General features: G+C 42.0%; 1 protein-coding gene across 1 annotated transcript in view; it reads left to right on the forward strand.

Annotated features, from left to right (window-relative positions):
• LOC139201792 (neural-cadherin-like) overlaps positions 1–24,507 on the forward strand; it is an 81,931-nt gene that overhangs the window by 17,160 nt on the left and 40,264 nt on the right. Inside the window, exons 2-8 of the mRNA XM_070831216.1 lie at positions 5,868–6,065; positions 12,807–13,032; positions 13,993–14,197; positions 15,317–15,428; positions 17,446–17,695; positions 20,380–20,522; positions 22,874–23,046. Of these exons, the coding sequence (XP_070687317.1) occupies positions 5,868–6,065; positions 12,807–13,032; positions 13,993–14,197; positions 15,317–15,428; positions 17,446–17,695; positions 20,380–20,522; positions 22,874–23,046 (1,307 nt within the window). The remainder of the gene's footprint in view (positions 1–5,867; positions 6,066–12,806; positions 13,033–13,992; positions 14,198–15,316; positions 15,429–17,445; positions 17,696–20,379; positions 20,523–22,873; positions 23,047–24,507) is intronic.

The raw sequence follows: 24,507 nt of genomic DNA on the forward strand, positions 1-24,507 counted from the left end.
CTGAGAGATATAGGATGGTGCTCGGAGCCAGTGAAATCCAGCTCAGGTTCTGAAAAAGTACACTTAGGAAAGGACTTCAGAGCTTACTGACATATTTATCTTTATATTCATCTGCTGAAATACACTGTCAGAATACAGCTGGCACTGTGTAAAGCTCTAAAAAAATCTGGTTTTCCCCTAAATACTCTTCATAGCTAAACATTAAAATCATGCTCGACTGTGTTTACTTATGCTGGTTACCAGCGACATGTGTAATAGCTCACTGTGAGTTATTGTCCACAGCTGCATGTTACTATGTTTTAAAGCCATCTTTCAAGTCCACATGGAGCCAGTGTTTAAGAATCATAAGATGTATTTTGTAAAGAGTAGTTCTTTTTTTCATAGTTTTTTTTTAGCATGACATGCAATTAAGTCGGAATCCAACTGGGGACGTTGCGATTAAACAGCAGTGGTCTTGCACCACAGAGCTTTCTTTTTAACACTGGCTGCTTTTGCCTAAGAGTTCTTTCATGTATGTGGGTAAATGTGCGTGTGTGCGTGCGTGCACGTGTGTGTGTGTGTGTGTGGGCAGTGCCTGCAGTCTTAGTGGGCTTTAAGCCTATGGTGGAGGATCTGAAAGAAAGAAAACTACGATATATGACATATGAGCCCTTCTAAAATGTGCGGCTACTTATCTGGCCACGTCTGTGGCTGCAACAGTCCAATTATCTCTAAGGAATGAATCAGTCATTGATCAACTGTTTTTTTTCTCTTTCAGACAATGACTTTTTTTTTTTAAGACTAGCTATTTTTACTAATTAATTGTGTAAGTTAAGGCTCAAGACTCACCACAGAGCAAAGTCGTGTGCATTAATTATTTAATGTGTGCTACTGTGTGTAAAATAGATGTGAAAGCGGGTTGCTGAAGTGAAGTAATTTATTTATTATATGAAAAACTTTTGTTGTGAAGTGAAGTTATTTTAACATGCGAAGGCCATAGTTGTTTTGAATGAACTTTTTATTCCTGCCCCTAAAGGCTATACAGTACCAGTATATCTCCATTCAACACTTGCTCCTCTGTAAATCCTCCTCTTTTATACGAGTGAATAGACGTGAATAGGGCACATCTTTCTGTGCTCAAAGCAATGAAACAAAAGGGATTGAATGAGTTTTGTAATTCTTTTGGCTGAACTACAAGAAAAAATTAGCCCACCAGAGAAAAGACTATAGCTGTCTGTGTCTGATGGGAGAAAGGCATCCATCCATCCATCCATCCATCCATCCATCCATCCATCCATCCATCCATCCATCCATCCATGCATCCATATACAACAACAGTACGGAATGGGGTTTAAGGGTAAGATGATAATTCCTGCTGTGAGGATATTTTGTATTTTCTCCTCGGCTCTTCATAACCAGTTGTAGGTTTTGCTATCTATTGGTTCGTTGAGTCACACATTTATCTATACATGCATTTGTCTAGATCTATCTTTTCACCTATTTCTATCTTTAGCATTGGAGCAGTGCAGTTTGGTGAGTCACTAGCACTGTGAGGGGTGTGGGTCCTCACTTGAGGTCAAACTTAATGGGACTCCAGCAGTCTTAATCACTCTGTGCAAGGATAGTAAATTAATTATGCAGAAAATATTTACACACACACACACAAATAGTTGTTTTTTTTTTGTGGAAAAAAACTGGATTCAAATTGAGACAACACAGTTTGTATCTGCAAAAGCACCTCCTGCCTCCTTGTGTGCAAATTACAGTGTTTTTTTTTTATTGTGACGTGTTCATCTAATAGATCTTCCTGATTGGCTCTTGTCAAACTGAAGGCCACTTGCTGTTTGCACCAATTGTGTTGACGTGAATGGGAAATTTTCTTCACATTTTTCTTCACACAATCAGAGTCTCAACAGCCAGTTTTCTTTTTCTATGTCTTGTTGGCAATGTTGAAAATTATTATTATTATTATGTTTCTTTTAAAGATTTGAAGCTTTAAAACATGGCAAGTTTGGGGACCTGCCAAGATAAATCTCTAAATGTTCCCTCAGTGAACTGATGCCACACGTTCATATTTTTGTTCATATCAATGCTGCATATACAACATATTTTTATTTCCATTTCCTGCAAGTAAGCTATGCCACAATCCTGCCAATATTGCTGCAAATTGTTTGCAGATGTAGTTGCAACAAAAAAAAAAAAAAAGGTCACTTTATCGAACACTTTTTTGCTGCATTTTCTGCAGATATGCAGATTTGGAGTAAAAAAAGTGTGCACGACTTGAAGACATCTACCATTTGTAATTGTTCTGGGATGATGAAAATGCCTGCATGTGTGTTTACATGGTTAGTGTGTCAGCCATTCTGAGCCGCAGAGTCCAGAGTGTGTGGCGCCGGGATCCCTGAGTTAATAGATTTCCGTCCCCAGTGCTTTTAGCGTGTTGATCTCCTGCTGACGGCTTCACACTCTGCTTAAGCACAGAAATGTAGGGGGGGGGGGGTTGCGGGCTTAGAATAGAGCCTCCTTAACACTGCAAACATTTGGTTAATGTACCTTATTACTCCCCCATTGAGCTGAATTTCACTTTCCATTCACTCTCTGCTATAAAAAAACCCCTGAAATTCCATGTCTCACTCGGGCCATTGATATTTATGCTTGCAGACGCAATTTGTTTAATTCCACACAGAAATATTTGTATCTTAATTTCCTCCCTCACTGGACTTAGGAGGAACAAGGGATCCATAAAACCCTCTGATATTAATTATGCTGTATGTACTACCTAATTTTCTCCTCTCGTGGTCTCTGCTCTCCCACTGTATGTTTTCTTCCCCAACATGGATGCTCCCAGCATCTATTGTTGTGTTACACTGTTTGTTGTGCTTCCCTAGTGCTCTTGTCTCTGTAATGTTATTTTACGTTCTTTGCTAAGCATCACACAATACCCCTTCCCTCCACGCTGCCTGCCTCTTCCTCCTCTCTGTGCTGTCTATTTCTCCCCCCTCTGTAGATATTTGTGTTTCGGTATCTGTGCCTCTCTCCTTTGCTGTGTTTCCTCTCATCCCCTTCCCACACACACTCAGTGTCCTTGTACTGTGGGCAGCGTACATGTGCACAGAGGCACTTGAGACAACTTTGTTTTTTTCATACCGACAAGCCACTTAGCAGCTTTATATAGCAACTACCCAAGGAGAGGATTAACAGCAGGAAACATCAACAGAATGGCATACAGTGATATAGAGCTCTAACACACATATGCAAACACACCACACTCGTTGTGATCACTGAGCCTTGGCCAGACCCATCATCTACCTTTTCACGATGCATTATTATGTTAGCCATCAAGCAGGTGCTCTTATCCTTATGGGATTGTAGTGTATAGTACAGCTTAAGCTACAGCTCTTCATCACACTAAGGGAGCACAAAGCATATTTGACTTTGAAAAATCCACAGGAGCCCGGTTATTTGATCTTTCGCCTTGGTCAGGTGAGGCAGGTTGTGTCGGTTTGGTGCTCATGAGCCATTGTCGCTCGCTTGTGCACACAAACGGTCTCTCAACTCACAAACACACACACACACATTAGTACATTCTTCATTATCATTCCAGAGCTGATAGGCTCTAATTATCTGCCTTGCCTCTGATTAGTCTCTCTGTAACAAGCTAATTAGATGGAGCCTTGTAAAATCATCACCACCATTACCACGGAGACATGGTTGGGAAAGACACCAACAAGCAGGAGGCAAGGAATGTGTCTTGCACCGCTCCCCGCAAAGATTTGATAGTCAACTAAATGTTAAGTGCTGGAGCTCTGATTTCTTTTTGATTAAGTGCCATTTAAGCCCCTCTACTTTGCAAAGGATTCTTTATCCTCTCTCATTATTCATCACAGAAGGATTGTTCCGTCTTACAGGGCAGGATGATCTGGTTTAAACTGCATAAACTGCCGCTGTCGACATTTTAGGAGATAGCATCTGAACATTGATTAGTTTCTCAGCCCCCACGATACAGTGGCTATTTATCCAAAACGAACTATCGTCAGATCCGAGTCAGAACTTTTCTCTCCGCAGAGCAACTTTAAAGCCTGAGCAGAAAGCTAGATTAATTCTCTCCTCTAGCTTCTTCCTCCCTCTGTTATTATCCCTCTAACAATCCTTTTAGGAGCTGTCACACACTTTATAGCTATTGTGTTTCAGTTGTGAACACTCCAGAGCAAGTCTGGAGTGCAACACATTGTGTTTTCCATCAAAATGCATCTCAACTGTAAGCCAGTTAAAAAAGAAATAGGAGTTGTGATCTCAGCATGAGCGAATACTAGGTGCTGAAAAAGATTTATTACAGCATTTCATAGAGTTTGAAGACTTAATACCATTTGCTATATGCATGTATCACTTATTATCAATGTAAAGATTTTTATTATCTACTGTAATCGACTCTGGGGAGACACTGTGTCGCAGAATATTGGGGGAACCAGCAAAGTAGAACTGTTTTGTACAGCGACAGCACATCTGTCGAGTCAGCCCGCAACTAGTGAAAGAAAGCATCGCAAACTCCTGCTGCTTTTGTCTTGGATTAAAAAGTACATATATAGCCCGTGGACACACACCGGAGTGCTTTTACATAATGGGATTTGAAATCCATAGTTACTTTTAGCCCTTAGGTAACTCACCTCAATGCACCGCAAGTGTGCACTGGTGTGTGTTTGTCAGGGAGAGAAAGACAGAGGAGAAGAGAAGACAGAAAGAGACATGCTAATGTCAGCTACGTCAAGTGTGCAAGCATGTGTCCGGGTGTGACGGGGTGATTTGCCTGTATGTCAAATTTTTGCGATTGTGTTCATATCTGCGTGTGTGTTTGTGTGTGTTTGTCCTGGCAGGGGGTTCTTCTCTGGGGTGAGGCAGATGGCCTCTGTGGATTGCAGCCTACTGAACTGGTTGGCAGCTCTTCTGACATTCCTTCATGCCACGTTGACACAAGATCACAGCCAATATTTGCGGAAATAGTGTCTCCACTCACAATTCTGTGACTTGCTCCACTTTGCAGGAATAGATGCTACACAAAAAGTGCCCTAGATTGGGTCCGTGACAGTGTCAGGAGTTTTTTGTACACACTGTTTCCACATTGTGTCATTGTATTTAATGTAGATAATGATTCCCCACTATCAGTTCCAGTGTGAGGCACACCACACTCCTGTCATAGAAACTGCAGCACTGCTGTACACCGCTTCTCCTTGGGCGCTGCTGTGCACTCTTTGCTGTCTGTCAGGGTGAGTGAGTTGGTAATTGGATTCCTGGAATCTTCTTATTCATTCCAGTGAGGCAGTGCGCAGGCGACAAAATGCCTGCAGCCATGAGGCATCATCCCTAGGCCCCTGTGGGGAGATCAAGGTAGCCTTACACAGACTTGGTAGATGAGACTGTGGCTGAGCCTCTCTCCCATGGGAACCTGGGTGTCTGGATGGGGGCCCTGATGGAGAATGGATGGATGACGTCAGATCCATCCACCTCCACCTTGGGTCCATACAGCTCTCCTGACATTCACTTACAGCATTCTCCCAAACCCGGCAGCTATGGTGAAGCAAAAGGAAGTAGAAAGATAGCGGTTAAATTGCCATGGTAAAGATAGTGTAGCAATTGACTTGGACCAAAACTCTGAGCTTAATCGAGATGGTATTGGTATCAGTTCCACATTACAGAAACAAGAATCCTTGAGATTTGTTCTGATCTATCTAAGCATTATGTTTTGCCAACTACTGGAGAGGATTTATGTCTCACATTCTTGTACCATCAGTTGACTCCCCTGGCTGCTTGTCTCCCCTCTACACACACAGTTACATGACAGCTGTCACTTTTAGTAACCACAGCTCCGTCACTGTCTCTGCACTATCCCTCAGGCCAAGACTGGTACCTGAACAAGGTGAAGCTGAAGATCTCTGATGTCAATGACAACGTCCCAGAGTGGGATATGAAGCCGTACCCTTACCTGGCTGTTGTCTCCCCTGAGGCCCCTGCGGGAACGTTTGTCTACCAGCTTCAGGCTCACGATGGGGATGAGGGCAAAAGTGGAGAGGTGGAATACTTTTTGTCAGATGGTAAGCTTTCTGCTGTTCATGCACACACACACACACACACACACACACACACACACACTCTCTCAAGATGTATACGGTAGAAGTGGTATTAAAATAGGCTGTGTTGTTAAAATAGGTTGACTGGCTATAGAGCCTTGGAAATAAATAACTATTAGGCTAGTCAGACACCAGCACAGTCACTCAGACAGACAGCCGCAGGCGTTCACACATTAATTCATGCATTCATACACTCTTTAGGTGTCCATTAGTTACTCTGTCTCTCTGTCACCCTGTCTCTCTCTCTGCCTCTGTATCTCTGTCCTCTCTCACGCTCTATCTCCTACACACACAGTCACACACACAGCCAGGGGCCTTTGCACATTTGTTTATGCACTTATCATGCACTCTGTCTATCTGTCTGCTTCTCTCTGTTTCATACACAAGCATCCACTCACACACAAACTCGCACAGTGGGCTGCTGGAAATCTGCCAGGGTAGTAGACCCCCTGGTGGTTGAGGGGATAGAGGTTTGCTGGCATGTCAGAGATGGAGGGATGTGTTAATCTTGCCAAAGGGGCTTTACAAAACACTACTGACTTCCTCTTGAGTCACATTAGTCCATTACACAACTCCCTTATGTGTAAACCATAATTACCAAAAGGTACCCTTAGTCTGTATGACCATGCTGGGAAATCTAAGCAGTGAGGTTTACCAATAAAAGCTTGAGCTAACCAAACACTTTCATTTCAGAGTCATCGAGACCCAATTTTAAGATTTCACATGTATTTATTTGACCCTCTTATCCTGTACTTAACTTTTAAGACCTCAAGAGGATAAGAGTAGCTGGCCATTTCATGAGCAATGCCAGTCTGTTTGACAAAATTTTTTTGTATTTAACAGTAGTGAAAATTAGGTATTTTATCTGAGGTTGCCCTGTAGAATTTCCTTGTAAAGAAATAACGGTCAGGTTCATTATCAGTGTTTCTCACCAAAACATACACTGTATCCTTGAGGTCCAAGAGCTGTGCTGAATATGTTTCCTTCCTTATAAAACATTTGTAAAGCCCATTTTGTTTAATACTTAAAATCATAGATGGTTCACACCAATATTTGCTTGCTAGCAGTCCTCTACTTCTCTGCTTTTGGTGGAGTGTTCCTGCCTCCAGCTGTCAACCTGTGCCCATGAACATGGCCACTGTTTGAGTCATACTCACATACACTGTCTTGCTACTGAAAATAATCCCCAAGAAATGCACTGGTTAACCCTGTTTGAGTACCATTTTCTAAAAGCAACAGATATTATTATGTCTTTATTTTTTTTTGAATAAAATTATATATTTGTGAGCCATTTTTAAAGGTGCAATGTGTAAAAATTGGCCATGTGCTCCAAAAAATGGGGGGAAGCATTTCACCTCCTCCTCCCACCGTCTTCCTCTCCCAATAGATCTTGCAATGTCGTCAAAAGTCTATCGCCATTGCCTCATCACATTCAAGGTTCAAGTTTCAGTCACACTTTCATGTTACACACACGTAGATACAGATAAATACATTTAGGAGTAAAAACAAAATAAACAGTTATTTATGTGCATATACATGTATATATTTTTCAAATTTAACATTTGGGAAACACTGTCCATCAGCTTTGAATGCATTTAAGCACCAACCATCATTGATGTAAACACAGAGTCTGCCTCCAGCCATCTACCCTTCTTAGTCTACTTGGCCAGCCTCAGCATTTCATCCACTCCACCTTTCCCCAAGCCGGGTCCAAACTGGGTTAGTTTAGCACCTTATCCCGGCTCTCTGCCCTGGGACAGTCGCACCGCGTTTGATCTCACTGGTGGTCATAAGATGCCCTGGACTGCTCTTAATTGAAACCCCTCACTTCATTTCCAGCCCCTATGAGTGTATTTCTGACTCACCTCACTCTCGAGTGTTTGGTCCAGCTGGATACCATGGGCAGTGACTGTTTCAAAGTCAACTGGCCTTAATCCAAACAAAAAAAATGTATAGAAGTTTTAAGTATGTACCGCCTCTTCATCTGGAATGTTTTTCAGTACAATTTGTTGTTGTTGTTCTTAGTTGCATTATGTATTGGATGTTAGTTGTTTGCTTGGGCAGCGCCACTTCTTCATCTTCTGTAGGACTGAGCGCAGACAGGACACTACAGTGGCTCATTATCACCCCTGAGGTACAATGCAGTACTACAAGACAGTACGGCGCGGGCCTAGCCGGTCAGCATGTTAACCTCAGTAGATATCTCAGCAACACAATAAATGGACTTCATAACATAAGATCCACTAGCTAAGATCCACAGTCAGGGTAGGAAAGCCGGAGGGTATTGATAAATGGACACATTGTTAGTTTGGTTTTTTAAATAGGATTTATTAAAAGTCTCATCCTTTTGAGGTGCACTACCAATAGTATTATACTTATATGAGCATACCCCCTTTGTATTTTAGTCACCTGCATGTGCATGCATCGCATTGCATGCCTGTGCAAAACCTTACAAGGGATGCAACACACACGTGTGATAATAGTCTCACGCTATTGGACTAATTATCAATTGATGGCCATAGTGCATAAATATATGTCGCAGTGCATTAACAGAAATCTTGAAAATCCAGCTGCTTGCTACCAAATATTGATATCAACAATGTAGGTTTCATTCAATCAGATTTATTCAATCAGGTAGTCTCATTAAGATCAAGATGACTTTTGCGAGACAGATCTAAGTGCAGCAGGAGAAGCAGAGCAGATAAGACACACAACAAAGAAACATTCATGCACAAGCACATACAAACAGCATCACAAACATGGACATTTCTAAAAATGTTCAAAATTGCACTTCCAACTCCTCCAATTTGATGAACGGAAGGCAGTTTGTCCAGGCTCCGCATCTACTTGTGGGGTTTCCAGACTTATCTAGTTCTTGCATCTAGTCTGGTGAACTGCAGTTTTATATTTCAGAAAAGATGTAATATACAGAGGCAGCTTTAGTAGGAGCTTTAGTAGGTGACATTTATGGCAAAAAGAGTTGTAGTTCTATTTTACGTTTTCATATAGTGCAGTGATGAGTACGATGTTTATGTCCCATAATAAAATCCAAGGCACAGTGGTAACCTGCCACAAATTGATTTAAGGTGGAATAAGCATCATGTGAGCACAGGATATCTCCATAGTCAAACAGACATAATGTTCAATAGCACAAAAGAAAAACATGCTTTATTCCAATATATAAAACCCATCTTTACCTTCAGATTCTGTGCCAGTCGTTACACATTTGATTTAAAAGTGAGACTGCCATCTAACAAATTCCCAGGTACTGAACAACTTAAATTCCATCACCATCATGTCTAAGGGGGATACCACAGAAATATGAGTTACTAGGAATGAAATAGCATCTGCCTTATCAGCATTCAGTAAACCTTTGAGGTTATGCAGGATATAGAGGAGCCATGTGTATACGAGATTGTATCATCTGCATAAAACTGACATTGTAAGTTGGTGTTGGAGTCGTAATTCTCAACTTGTGTGTTGGGCCTTGTGGATTAAACAATACATGTCAGAAAGAAATAGTGAATTAAAACAAATTTCCCTTTTAATGGTAAAAAGTGGTATCCAATTCCACCTGAACTGAATGTACAATAACCTAGCAAGTGCATTCATGTCCATTCATCACGGCTCCATGTACCTGTCATCGCAGATAAACTTGCAGAGTTGTAACTAGTTGAATTATCCATGATTTTATGTAAAGCAAGACAGATTTAGTGGAGAACAGCTATTCTCTAGTTCAGAAGTGAAACTGGTGTACTATTGTTTACAGACAAAAGACCATATGTTGTAAAATCAGAAATACACTAGAGTCAATGTTTCTTTCTTTTCTCCAATCTATAGAAAAGATCACATGGCAGTTTGAGAATGAAAATGTTTCTTCAGTGACAGCTAGAGGGGTGGAATTTCACTGCGGCCATAATGACCGTGCCCCCTCAGTTTGGTCTTATGGCCCACAAAGAAATTGTATGCCCTGCAGCCACAGGGGCCTTGATGCCCCGCCTGCACTGCCCTAGCTGATTGTGACGTTTTCTCCTCTGCCCCTTTCCTGTCAACAATTGCGTTTTAAGACGTGGGTGCCCAAATGCTTTCAGTGCACCCTCAAATATAATTTTAAATGTAAGCCCACTGGCAGATTGACAAGTTAACTGCTAACTTTTCTCACTGCTCTGCTTGCATTCATCGTCACTCTCTCACACTCGCTCTAACTCACTTGCTCCACCACACACTTGATATGCGCACACACAATGCTCTGCCCTATTCTTCAAAGGAGCTACCCTACTCTTAACAGGGTGGTATGACGATCAGTGCTGAGTGACACAAGTTACAGCGGAAAGCTAGAGGAGAAATGGCAGATCATACAGGTCCAGGTGGAAAAAAACAACTCAATTCATATGGACTTTCACAAAAGAGAAGGAAGATAATAAGACAGCAGCAGAGAGAGAAGAGAGAGACAGAGACAGCAGCAGATGATGGAGGGGTAAGCGGTGCACGTACTATACTACATGAACAGTTTCTCTTTTAATATTCCAATAAACTAATGTTAACATAAATACATTTAACTGTTTTTCCAACTCTAGTCAGTAAATGTTTAATAAAGCAGTTGTGAAGTATTCTGTTTCTACTTAATACTATGGCTAATTACTAACAACTACTAAACATTTAACACCACAATTCATAATTAATCTGGAAAGTGAACAACAGTATTTGAGGTACACATTACATTTTTTCATTGATTAAGACTTGTACTTTGAATGTTAATTTGAGGTGCTAAAGTGCATAAACCAGCATCACAATAGAGCTGAACTATTGGAGGAGGAGGAGGATACCTCGGGACCCAATCCAAACTAAGTCCCCAATGTCAAGCCCCAAAACATTCACTGCAACTCCCCCTGACACCCCATCACCATCTTCAAAAGAGTCCAGTGGGCTGAACGTGTATGAACTTTTTACTCAGTAGTACAAACTTAGGAGTTTGTACAAATATTGGTAATTTATAGATAGTAATAAATCAATTTATTTACTTCACTGATAGTTAACATCGTTTATTAAAAATAAAATCATGCCTAACCCCAAGTTAAAATAATTATTTCATTGTTCTATTGGACACGGGTACATAGTGCTGTTGTGGTGAAGGAATTTCCACCATGGTCATTAAAGGATGGCTCAATAGCGAGGTATGAGGATTGCAGATCCACAGACCTGGTCCCATATTATAGAGCTCTCATCAGCGTGCACAATGGTAGCACCAGTCACGTGGATTATGTGGAAAAAAATGTGCAGTTTTGCAGTTGTGGCAGTTGATTGCTATCCACCGCGGTTGGCATGTCAATAGCGGGGTATTGCAATATTGCAGTTATCGTGACAGCCCTTTGCGTACAGTGCTGCTCTGGTTTGAGTCGTACTTCACAGGTATGTGTGGTATGGCAAAGAAAAGAGTCATAATTTCCTGTTCACTGGTGTGCCTCAAGGATTAGTGCTTGTTTCCCTTTTCTTACACCACCTAGCCTTGGTTCAATTGTCCACTCACATAGTTGTTCCTCCCATTGCTGTGCTGATGATACCCAGCTGCCACAATGCTATTTCAAAGTGGATGAACACCAGGTGATCCCATCCTGGCCTTCTGTTCAGTACAACGTTAGTATCCAGCTGAGCTCTGCCACACTTTCAAAATGATGTATTATGTATATATACTTTACTTATGTTAACATATACAGTATATTGTGTGTCCCCACACTAAACTGTGTGCTCCCTATTTTTATACTCTTACTTATTCTCATGCATTATGCTTATTCATATTTGCATTCAAAGTTAATCAAGAAAAAAATATTACATACCCCATCACGCAGTTGCAACAGTCGAACCAGCAAATAAGATACAGTCTACTTATGAATTTAAAATATATCAGTTTATGGCCATTTTTCATTGCGCTCCACTAGCTCCCAGTCGCTGCTCACATTGACTTCAAGTCGCTAATGTTCGCCCATTGCGCGATTACTAACACTGCACCCACCTACCTCAGTTCCCTCTTTCAGTTTTATGAGCTTCTCATTCCCTACAATCTGCCAATGAACAACGACTAGTCAGTTCTCAAAGGCTTTTCCTCGATCTATTGTGGCTTGGATTGTACCTAATTTGTGTATCGCTCTAGACAAAAGCTTCTGCCAAATGAATAACAGTAAATGCAAATGCAGCTTAAAGTCACAGTTGAATGTCTACCGTGCTGCCTGAATACAAAATAGCAATTAATGAGTCATTTCAATAAAGCTGCTTTAAATATCTTAATCCATTGGATGTTATATCATAGTAGAGCCCATGTTCAAATGATAGGAGCACGGTGAACATTGATCGATCTATGTATGTATGTATGAATGTTCTGGTATTACAAACTGCAAGAGAAAAATCCTGCTCACTGTGCCTTCAAGCATACCCAGTGAGTTTGTGTGTTAGATAGTTTATTCATATGTCCACACTAGAAACATGTTTTGATAAATAAATACATTTCATGTAAATAGTAATTTAAACGTGTCACATAAGAGGAAAAGAAAAACTATGTGTTACAGGCCTTCACTCAGCAGACCTAGCAAGACAGAACCACCTATTTCAAATTGTCATTTGGGTAACATTTCTGAGTTAGTATTCAAGCCAACAGTATTGGATTGGTTTGGATCCAGTGTTTGAAAATGAGGTCATTGTCTTTCCCTGCAGGCGGTGACGGCTGCTTCGCAGTGGACAAGAAGACAGGCCAGGTGGCGACCACAGGGCTGGTGCTTCAGAGGGACAGAGAGTATTTGTTAAGCGTGGTGGCCCTCGATGGCCTGGGCAGCCGCAGCGCCCCTGCCATGCTGTCTATAGTGGCAGGAGCCAGAGCGCCGCAGTTTACCAATACCAGCTACGCCATTTCCATACCAGAGAACACCCCTGAAGGGCAGCCGTGAGTACCACATGTCACTCACACATACATAAGCAGGGATGAAATAGGGCTGTGTGCTACAGGAAAAAACATTATGATATATTATTCAACAATTTGAAATAAATGAATCTATATTTTTTTCTTTTGTAATTTTCAGCATTGCCTGATGGTATTTGTCCTTTTCAGTAGAACTTACAGTGATGTGATATCTTTTTGAAGTCTTTTGTTGTAGTTAAACAGTTATGCTGGGGCTTATTTAAATGTGGTCTATTCCCATGTGCTTATCACTAAACACTCTGTCAGATTCTTTATTGTTGCCTCAATAGGTAGAATTGTCTGATACTGTAGAATACAATATGAGATAGATATATAGATATAAGATATATTCAAATGTTAAAAAGTGTATTGTCAGTATACCTCATATCTGCCATAATTCATGCATGCATGAAATCATACTGAATCATTTACACGACAGTTTTACATGTACATTACTGTATAAAAACCTAAAATGTCTGTGACAACTAAAACAGGCACACATACATTATATGTCTTTGTTAAAACAAGTCCTTCAATAACTAATGCAGACCTGCAGAAAGACACATTTGTCTTTGGCTGTCGATTTGCAAACAATAACTGTTGAGACTTATGTTGATGAATATTCATGTGGTCACACCAGCGCGCTCAAGCATGAATGATGATGTATGATCATCACACACCATTAGGGGAACACAAATTCTCTTACCGTAAAAACAAACATTGATTTCTGCATAATAGTAAGACATTATCACACAGAACTGACAAGTACTGATTGACCGTCTTATAACACACAGTCAATGGGCCATACAGTAATTGATTTCATTATAGCGCCATGCTGATGTAGGAAAAGAGGATTTCGATATTAAATCCACATGTGTGCAGCTGAAATAGAGTATTAAAAACTGTTTTCGTTTGTCTTTTAATCACTTTCTCTTTGTTCTGCAGCTTCCTCGTGGTGTTTGCCATTTCCTTCCAGAAGCAGCCAGTCAGCTACAGCCTGCTGATCAATCCCAGTAGCCTTTTCAGCATTCGGCAGGAGACAGGGGAGATCAGTCTGACCAGGACACTAGATTATGAGAGTGACCAGCGACGCTACCTACTGATGGTGCGAGCCAGCGAGGAGCCTGGCAGCCTCAGCACTGCCACAGAGGTTAGTTTAATTAGAGGTTGATACAAGCAGCAAACATGAGTCATATAGGAGTTCATGCATTCGGGTCAACTAAACACAAAGCTGACACCCACAGTGGTGTTTTATTATTGTATCTGTCACACGAGCGTTTACTCTTGGTGCTGAATTCAACTGAAATAAAAAGTCTGCTTTGTTGCTGAGATTCGCTGCCTTGTGCTCTCCCACTGGACTTTCACAAAGCTCTCAGACAGACACCTAAATGTCATGTGGCTGACAAAGCTGCATTTATGGCAATGATCTGATCTCAGTGCCGACCTATTGACATCCTGCTGCTTGACGATAACTACAGAGGAGCAGCAGCAGAGTTTGTGGCTGTCTAAGGGCATGGCATGGCTGAATGGTTTTGAAATGTTAACAAGTGGACCAGGGGCCCAAGTGATATTTTTCTGCGGTTTGTTTCACCCTTTTGTTTTTGTGTCTCAGTAAGTGCTTTGTGTAGAGACTGTGATCTGGAGATGAACGGTGTAAAATATAGCGAGGCACTTGGCATGAGAACTCAAAATCCTTCATTCACAAAAGAATACTTTTAAATAAAGTATTCATGAATTCAGTATCATTTTAAATATTAATTCAAAGATTTTGTTTCCCAATTATCATGTCAGGCTTTCACGTCGTAACACAAATTTAGCAGGCAAAAGCTCCTTCTGCTCAGCTACATGTGGAGTAGGAGATGGAGACTGGGAAAACCTATCCCAGCTATTTCAGGACTATTACTCAGCTGTCACTTCACACTTTACACACAGTGGTGACAGGGAGCTTGTAGGGCGGAGGGGCGGCTAAGGGCCTTTGTCGAAAAACACACACATGCTCAGAACATTTCTATTTTTGACTCAGGAAAATCATGAAGTGGAAGATAAAAAATGTGTTGAACTGGCAACTTGAGAAACTATAAAATGCAATTTAGATTAAGTTTTGGGGTCAGCTTCCTGTACAGGGAATTTTGTATGGTTGTCTCCTGAAATCGAGGGTTATTAAAAAGAGGCTAATTCTGTATTCTTCTACTTTGATTTAGTCTGTTTTCTCCCCTCTCCTCTTCTCCCCTCTCCACTCCTCTTATCCCAACACACTGGCACTAATCAGGTTCAGGTGTTGATAACGGATGAGAATGATTGCGTCCCCGAGTTTCTCCAATCCATCTACAGCGTGGATGGAGTCCCTGAGACTGTAACCACGGCAACATCACTCCTGCAAGGTGAGACTCCTCTGACCCCCATATTTCACATCCATCTGTTTCCTTTTGAAGTGGAGCGAGAAACTGTCCAAAAAGTCACTTTATCTATAGGAAAACAACAGATGTACTTTGGGATGAAGCCAAAGCTGCAACTCAGACCTCAAGTCATTGTTTCAGCCTATAGACCCGTCATGCTTCCATTTTTGCATACCGAAAGAAACTAATAGATGTTTCAGATCCGTGATCCTAATCTCAATTATACTGAACTAAACTAGCTGCTACAAACATTTGTTTTGATTTATTATGTATTGTATGAGTTATGGCATGTCAATTTATCTGTTACTGCATGAGGCTACCTTATAATTATCAATTATGAGGCTGAAGGCGAATGGATTGCCATCAGCACTGCTTAACTTGAGTGTAAATGTGTATAAAGATAAACACCAGCTAAGAAACTTTCCTGCACTACATCTTTTTATTGGATTCAGATGTTTGTTTCGAAATGTGTTATAACCAGTGCTCACTCGCACCTTCTCTTTTTTGCTGCTTGAAAAAATGACATTTGGAGGATGTAAGATTTTTTCTCCGTCTCTTGTACTTTACTCAGAAATTAAGGAGTATTCTTCTTACAGTTCGCTGTGTTCACTGTTAAGATCTTGTCGAATGTTTCTGTGCCTGTTGGTCTCCTGTCCCACTTGCGCTAGCTTTGGTGATTCGTGGGAATCTCTGGCTGGGCAATTGTTTCTCGTGGATCCTGGGAGAGAAAAATGGAACAAATTTAATCTGAAAACATTCGAATCCCCAGCCTAGAGCGGTAGAAATTGTTGGCAGTGCAGAGCCAGCAGTAGGAGAAAATGGCATCCAATATAAACCAATGCATCAACAAGAAATAAAACAAGTAGTACAACAGAAAGAACTCAGCAGTGGAGGGATCAAAGGTAGAGAGAGCAAAGACAGGGAGTCCCAAGAGCTACCGTTTGGGAAAGTTAGATCTTTATGCTGCAAATGGACTGTAGCTGATCCACCATGAAAATATATGACTTTACAGGCCCAGGATGCCCCAACAATTGAGATCAAGGGGGCAAAAAATCTGAGAAAAAGAGAGATAATTTCTTAAGCTGGTGGACTGCACAGCTAACTAATGAAATGTCAAAGGTTTGAGGCACCAAGGGAGTGAAATCCCCATTACCCATTACCCCATCAGCTTGCATTCAATTGGGCAAAGACACAGATGAATACTTTACAATGAGACACTCACTTCAACTTTACTCACAGAGGTTAATAGTAAAGAAGACATAAATAATCTTTGGATAAAACAGTGAAGCAGCGGTGGCTGTGAGGCTTAATGGAAATGCCTTCAGTTCTTTAACATTGGTGAGTCATGGGTGAGTCACATAATACAGACTATACAAAGAACATATAGTAAATTGCAAATCTTGAACTGAGAACTGAGATGGAGGGAAAATGAAGAATTTTAGACGCACAGGCTGCAAGTGCTGATGCTCGACACAGAGGAAATAAACAAATCAGAATGAATATGCAATATGCAAGTGTTATGAGCTACAGGGGAAAGAGTGTATGAAAACAGTGAGTTTAAATGAAATTCACAACAACAAACTATGACTTAAATTAGCTTTGCTACCAAGGTGTCAATATGTGCGGCTGAAGTCTTAGAAAAAAAAAATCTCATAAACACATTAGAAACAAATCTATAGTTTTTCTGTGTAATTACCTCTGAATAAATTTGTTTCCAAACACTACCTACAGAAAATACCGCTTGTTCATTTCACTGGATCTTTCTGCTCTCTTTGAGCTCATTTTAGCAAATGATATTTATAATTGTGGAGGGGCACAGTGCAGTTTGTGTGCTAGTGATTGTAGCTGTCAGAGCTTATGATCTATTACATGTTTAGCAAGGCCATAAAGAGATAATGATCTACACAGATGTCAACATATTCATCAGCTGATGCCACCTCATCAGCTCATTTCGATTAACTGTAAATTGATGGTCCTCTTGTGATGTCTCTCCTCCTGCCAGTGTTGGCAACAGACTGTGACTCTGGGTTAAACGCTGAGCTCACCTATTACACCCTGAGCCCGGACTTCAGCATTTCACCCCATGGGACCATTTTCCCCGCGGGCCGGCTGGACTATGAGAGGCCTAACCATCTGTACGAATTTGTGGTGATGGCAATGGACAGCGGGGACGAGCCTCACTCCGGCACTGCCACGGTCCGTGTGAGGATGGCAAACATCAACGATGAAGCCCCTGAATTCTCCCAGCCTGTGTGAGCAGCTGAATATACTAATATACTAACAAAATACCTGTAAAGTCTTTCCATAAATCACCATTTCCTCCATAACTTTCCATTTGCAGTTTATTCTGTCTTTCTGCCTTTTACCCCGCAATGAAATGATCACAATGTAAACTCCAAGAGAAAGCTGATATTGATGTAGTTATTGATAATAATTCCTACTTATCGAGGACTCAGTGTGTGGCATTCGCAAGACTATGCATTAGAATGAAAAAGTGCAAGGCCAATGAGTGGATCAATAAGCTATTAAAAAAAGTATTCAGTGTCTTTGTGCATGTGAGTGTTGCCAAGTTTAACACAATAATGAATCTGTTTGCAAGGCACCCTTTATACACAAAATGCAACATGCATAAGGTACACTTGTTATGCTGTATGTGTTGTCAGTGTAGCCCTAATCATGAAGCAGAAATGTCACATGTCATTACATTGCAGCTTTGCTCTTTAAGCAGACAAGGTAGTTGCATCACAGATAAATAGATCAGTACATCACACATCACAGACCTGCTTTCCTTCAGGCTATTTCATCGCAGTAATATTTGATGCTGGGAGTCTTGCCATGAATAGTGGCCAACTTGTAGTGCTGTAGTAAAACCACTGTAACTAAGACAATCTCAATATATTTTATTTGGACTGTTAATCACAGCCATCTGGCCACGGAAAGATCTGTTACTCACTTCTCACACACACTTCTAACCGCAAACACATTGTGACATTGTTATTATCACAACATGTTGTCGAGATTTGCTAAAGATTGTTCAATATTGTACCGAGGAACTGGAACAGAACTGAGCAGTCACATGGCATTGGCTTGGGTTTATTTTTGGCCTTCTCCAAAGGTGTGAGGTAGACTGACATACGGATACTATCCAGTGTGTTCTTCTGCCGCCTTTTTGGCAAAGTTGTGTGAGTGGGTGGGCAGCAACTGTCACTGAGGCTCCGCTGCATTTATTCCCCGAAACAAGTAAGCATGTTGTCCTGTCAGTCATGTTTCAATGACCTTCACAGAAGACTGTTGGATACCTCTGTTACTCGCCCGTGTTGCATAGTCAGGTGTCAGTCTCGGTGGGTGGCTAGACATAGAGCCCAACAAAGAGAGGGGCAGAGAGGTTGAAATGTAGGCAGACAAACATAAAACTGAGAGGGAGAACACACTGAAACATGGTTGCAGGGCAAGCAAGAAGAGAATACCAAAACATACACGGTGAGTAGACAGGAGACAGCCAGTCAGATATGCAGATAAACAGAGCAGCCTGTCTGCAGTCAGACAAATACTCATGCCAGGCAGCAGACAGATAGTTAGAAATTCAGGCATTTTGCCAGTTGGGGTGAGTTGGGAGTCATACTGTGGCTTACTGAGATGTAGATAAATGTTGTGAGGTCAGAAGAGGACAGAATCGCCAAAAGCAGCTCAAAGACAGGCGTGCAGAGGCACCCTGATGGATGGACGGACCCTGTGCTGTTCATGAGATTAATCTCTGAGTCAGACTAATTGAGATACTCCAACATGTGAGAGGACAGAGTAGCATGTTCACATCTGAATGAGTTGTAGAGAGGCTAAAAGTGATTGAAGAGGGGGACGGACAAGGCAGAGAGCGTACGAAAATGCAAATGGCCAGACATGCAGTCCAGCAGGCGGACGGGCAGGCGTACCCTGTCTGAGTGCAACTTCACAGTTCACTGAGATGTAGGGAGATGCTTCAGAGAGAAAAGCCGAGAGAGTGTATATGTCTCATCCCACAGAGCCGCGGAGAGGTGGCCTCTGAGCCGGGTGACAGATTACAGGTCACTCATGTTGCCACGGAGACTGCCGCGGCTGGTGGAGATGAATCACCCATCAGCGTTCTTCTGTAAACCATCAATCACCTCTGACTTCGCATTACAGACACCAACAGCCCCCCCCCCCCCCCCCCCCGCCCCCTTCTAAACACATGCACGCACGCACACACACACACAGACACATATACTTACACACGCACATTAGAAGACGATACAGCACAAAACCTCACAGGGGATGAGTTCTGCTGACGAATCAACTCAAACTCCGTGAGAACACCGCCCCCCTCTTATATCCTGCTCCTCTCCGTCTATCAGCCATCCTCTCTCCTCCCGCTCCACTGTCTTCTCGCTCACTCCCACATATCACTTTACCTGTCACTTCGGCTCCAGCCTTCTTTTTTGTCACCTGCTCCTCTCTCTCTCCTGCTTTTGCTCTCTTTCATTTCTCTTTGCCTCTGCGTCCTCCAAGTCACGCAGTTCATCTCCACCCCATTGTGCTTTGTGCCACAGAGGTATATCAGTCTCCTGCGTCTCGCTGGGCATCTCGCTGCCCAGCACCACAGAGCAAGCAAATCACTGTTGACATTTTAAAAGGCACTGGATCAAATGGCCCACAGTGGGTTGGGGATGTGGAAGCACCATTTGTTCAATGACTTCAACATCCCAGTAGACATTATCATTTGTCTCTGGTCTGGCCAGTGAAGAGGATAGGTTAAATCATAGTGACAAGCAAAAGCCACAACCATAAGTCTAATCAGTCCGCTGATGCTTTGGACTGTGCAAATGATTTGTATCTCCCGCCTGTGTGTGTTTCAATCATTGACTTTCATGTGTGCTTTCTCACTTTCGCGCACTTGCTAAACTTGACTTCCTCTTTGCAGCTATCGAACGTTTGTTTCCGAGGATGCAGGCCCCAACACCCTCGTCGCCACCGTTCTGGCCAAAGACCCAGATGGGGATGGTATAATCTACTCCATAACAGCAGGCAACGAGGAAGGAAACTTCGTCATCGACAGCCAGAAAGGTGATACTTCTTAATTTTCCGGCCAGACCTCACAATCTCAGCTCTCACTCTAAATAACAGGCTTTCAGTCAAATCACACATTCAGTTTTCTCCGATCCATTCCCGCTGAAGTGTTGTGCAATAAATGCTATCTACTTTCAAAGTCAAAGATGTTGAAAGTTGATATTAAAAGCTGTAATTCCAATGTGAGTGCCGCTCTTTCTATTATTGGGGTCATAAATACAGTGGGGCAAAAAAGTATTTAGTCAGCCACCAATTGTGCAAGTTCTCCCACTTAAAAAGATGAGAGAGGCCTGTAATTTTCATCATAGGTACACTTCAACTATGAGAGACAGAATGAGAACATGTACTGGCTTAAGCAGGGGGACACGTCTGGCACTGCAGGATTTGAGTCCCTGGCGGCGTAGTGTGTTACTGATGGTAGCCTTTGTTACTTTGGTCCCAGCTCTCTGCAGGTCATTCTTGTGATCATTTTGACCCCACGGGGTGAGATCTTGCGTGGAGCCCCAGATCGAGGGAGATTATCAGTGGTCTTATATGTCTTCCATTTTCTAATAATTGCTCCCACAGTTGATTTCTTCACACCAAGCTGCTTACCTATTGCAGATTCAGTCTTCTCAGCCTGGTGCAGGTCTACAATTTTGTTTCTGGTGTCCTTTGACAGCTCTTTGGTCTTGACCATAGTGGAGTTTGGAGTGTGACTGTTTGAGGTTGTGGACAGGTGTCTTTTATACTGATAACGAGTTCAAACAGGTGCCATTAATACAGGTAACGAGTGGAGGACAGAGGAGCCTCTTAAAGAAGAAGTTACAGGTCTGTGAGAGCCAGAAATCTTGCTTGTTTGTAGGTGACCAAATACTTATTTTACCGAGGAATTTACCAATTAATTCATTAAAAATCCTACAATGTGATTTCCTGGATTCTTTCCCCCCATTCTGTCTCTCATAGTTGAAGTGTACCTATGATGAAAATTACAGGCCTCTCTCATCTTTTTAAGTGGGAGAACTTGCACAATTGGTGGCTGACTAAATACTTTTTTGCCCCACTGTATGAACGATGACATTATTTAGGAAATTTCCACACTTGGTTTTTCTTTCTGCAGGTACATAGTGGAATGTTCCCCACGTTTCTGAGCTTTCTAGTATTGGTGACTGCGTAGTTTATCTTTTTTATTTACCCTTTGATCCGAAACCAGTAGCAATCGCTGTGACATTTGTCACCCAACCCTTTCAATTCAATTTCACAACAACTGCTCTATCACAGCTCACAATCTTCAGGCTGCGCTCTGCCAGCTCTTCTTTCTATTGTGCCATCTTTTTATATTCCTTTCCGCCCTTTCTGTGTATCCTCAGAGCAAGAAAATGCTAAGGCTGATATCCTTTGGGTGCAGGAAAACCACTATAAGGCTTCCCACTTACTGTGTATAGGAAGAGTGCTGGCTCATTGAATAGCTGCTAGAGCCCATGTCGCATTTGTAAACAAGGTTGGCATTTAAGCCGGGAGAATTACCGTGTACATCCCACAGTTCACTTATTTTAATGTAGTGGTGCAGTGCTGTCAACGTCACGCATTGTCATTAGGAGCCAGGGCGCTTCTCTGCTCTGTGGGCAGCCGGGATCACAAGTAAATTGGGAGAGAGGAAAGTCAAGCACTCACAACTGTGTGTATCAGCATGCCGTGTTGTCTTTAATCAAGAGCATTGAAAAGAGATGAATAGAAACACAACATGAGGAATAAAAAACCTCCCGATGCTCTCACTTTAATGAGTTTCCCCCACATCACAGGCTGCTTGTTCGTCCTGCAACCTCTGATGTTTTTGTATTACTGTTGACGAGAAAGATGTTGACTCAGATGCTGCATCCTTTTATCCCACCTTTGATCTTGACTGTTACATGAAAGAAGACAAAGGGGAAGAGAGGAACAGCTAATAGGCATCTGCTGAGCCTGGTTAACTTCTAACCCGAGTCACTTACTACTTTATGTTTTTGCTCAAGTGCTTGAGCTGGATGGGCATCTTAGAGGAGAGCATGCAATTATTAGATTAGAAATGTGACAAAATCACCACTGTGAAATTGGTTTTTGGATTTAGTCTGCATATCAGATTTTTTTTTACCTTTCTGTGGACTTCTGAGGTAAATCTCTGCCACTCTCTATCTCAGCCCTGATTTCTAGAACAAAAGCATCCGGTAAGCATCGTCTGCCATGTTTTTATTGATAGCACATCCTTCAGCATGCAAGGCCACATTGGAAATAACATCCCGCTTACTGACTAATGGAATGGTTGCGCTTACCGTGTTTTGGAGGAACCATATTTTATAACGTGTAATTTAATGGTCCTTTGGTTTTCGTAGGGTTGATTCGCCTCCGCTCCACTCCCCTGCCCAAGCTTCAAGGCCTGGAGTATGTCCTCAATGTGACGGCCACAGACGACAATGCATCAGGTGGGCCGCACCCTCTCTTCTCCACCGCTCGTGTCATCGTTGGAGTAGATGATGTCAACAACAACAAACCTGTATTTGAGCAGGTGAGGTTCTTTTTTTTTTAAAAGGGAAACTCTGGAACTTTTTATTCCCATAATTCATAACTCAGCTGGCGCAGGTGATCCTCAGCATCCTCAGCTAAGTCAGAATTATGAGAATGGGACCTTGGTTAAAAAAAGACCAGAATTTCCCTTTAATGAATTTTCAGTAGATTTTAAGGGAGTAATTTGACATTTTTGGAAATATTTCTTTCACTTTCTTGCTAAGAGTTAGATGAGAAGACTGATACCACTCTCATGTCAGTCCAGTAAAAGCCAGCTGAAGCAAGCAGCTGCTTAGTTTAGTTTAGCATAAAGACTGGAAACAGGGGGAAACAGCTAGCCTGGCTCTGTCCAAAGGTAATAAAGTGCACCTACCAGCACCTCTAAAGCTCACTAATTAACACATTACATATCCCTATGGAAACCGAAGTGTTCTGACATGTGCTGTACTACTTCTTAGCTAAGACCAGTTGTCAGGGAGCCACCTGTGACTTAAGGAGGGCCCTGGCTGATGTTGGTACGTTTGAACATATCCAGACTAGCTGCCCACCTGAACTGACTACTGAGTAGTCTCAAATCAAAGAATGTACTTAAACAATATTGGTACATTTTTCTCTCACCTACCTGTCTGCGTGCGTCATCCTCTCAGTGCACTGCAGTTATTCCTCTGTCTATCACTCCAATCCGCCCTCTCCTCATCCCTCTCTCCAGCTCTTATTTTTGCCCTGGCATTCTCATTTCCCTGGCCTCCGTCTCTCTCTGCTCTGTTTTCCCAAGAGTTCTGATTAGCCTGCACACCCACTCTATCTTTAGGCGCTCCGTTGGGATTTCAATTAATTTATGAAAAAAAGTGCAATATCATCACAATATACTATACCTGTTTAATTAACTTCCCCCTTAATTAGGAATGACTTGAACTTCGTCAGAAGACATACACATGCTCAGCTGGAGGTCTTTTAGGTGGGATGGAGGTCTTGGCAACTTGATGTGTTTAAATATCAAGTTACGCCTCAGTACCATCTGGGGTAGCATGACCTTATGTTTGATATTATGTGATTTTTATGAACAGCTACCTACAGGCCACACTGCCTGTGCCATCGCATTCCATTAACCCTTGCGTTATTCTCCTTTCTATCGCTCACTCACATCCTTTGATCCACCTCCCTCCCTCTCCGCATCTCCTCGCCTGTTGTTTTTCTTCTTTCATGGTCATTCTCTTGAAAGAGTAGCTAGCATTTATGTCTGATTTCAAAAAAGAAAGACTCCAGAGAGCAGCTCTTTATCTGGGGCATATGTTCATTAGGGGAAATGGATTGAATTCCTGGCTAAGACAAAGCTCCTCACTGCTGGCTCTTTGAAAGAAATCAGCTCAAGTGTTTTCTTTTTCATGGATGTGGGCAACTGTATCTATAACTTCTATGTTGTGTTTCATGCACAGTACCTCCCCATGTGACCTAATTAATG

The sequence above is a fragment of the Pempheris klunzingeri genome, chromosome 5, assembly GCF_042242105.1.
Source record: "Pempheris klunzingeri isolate RE-2024b chromosome 5, fPemKlu1.hap1, whole genome shotgun sequence".
NCBI lineage: Eukaryota > Metazoa > Chordata > Actinopteri > Acropomatiformes > Pempheridae > Pempheris > Pempheris klunzingeri.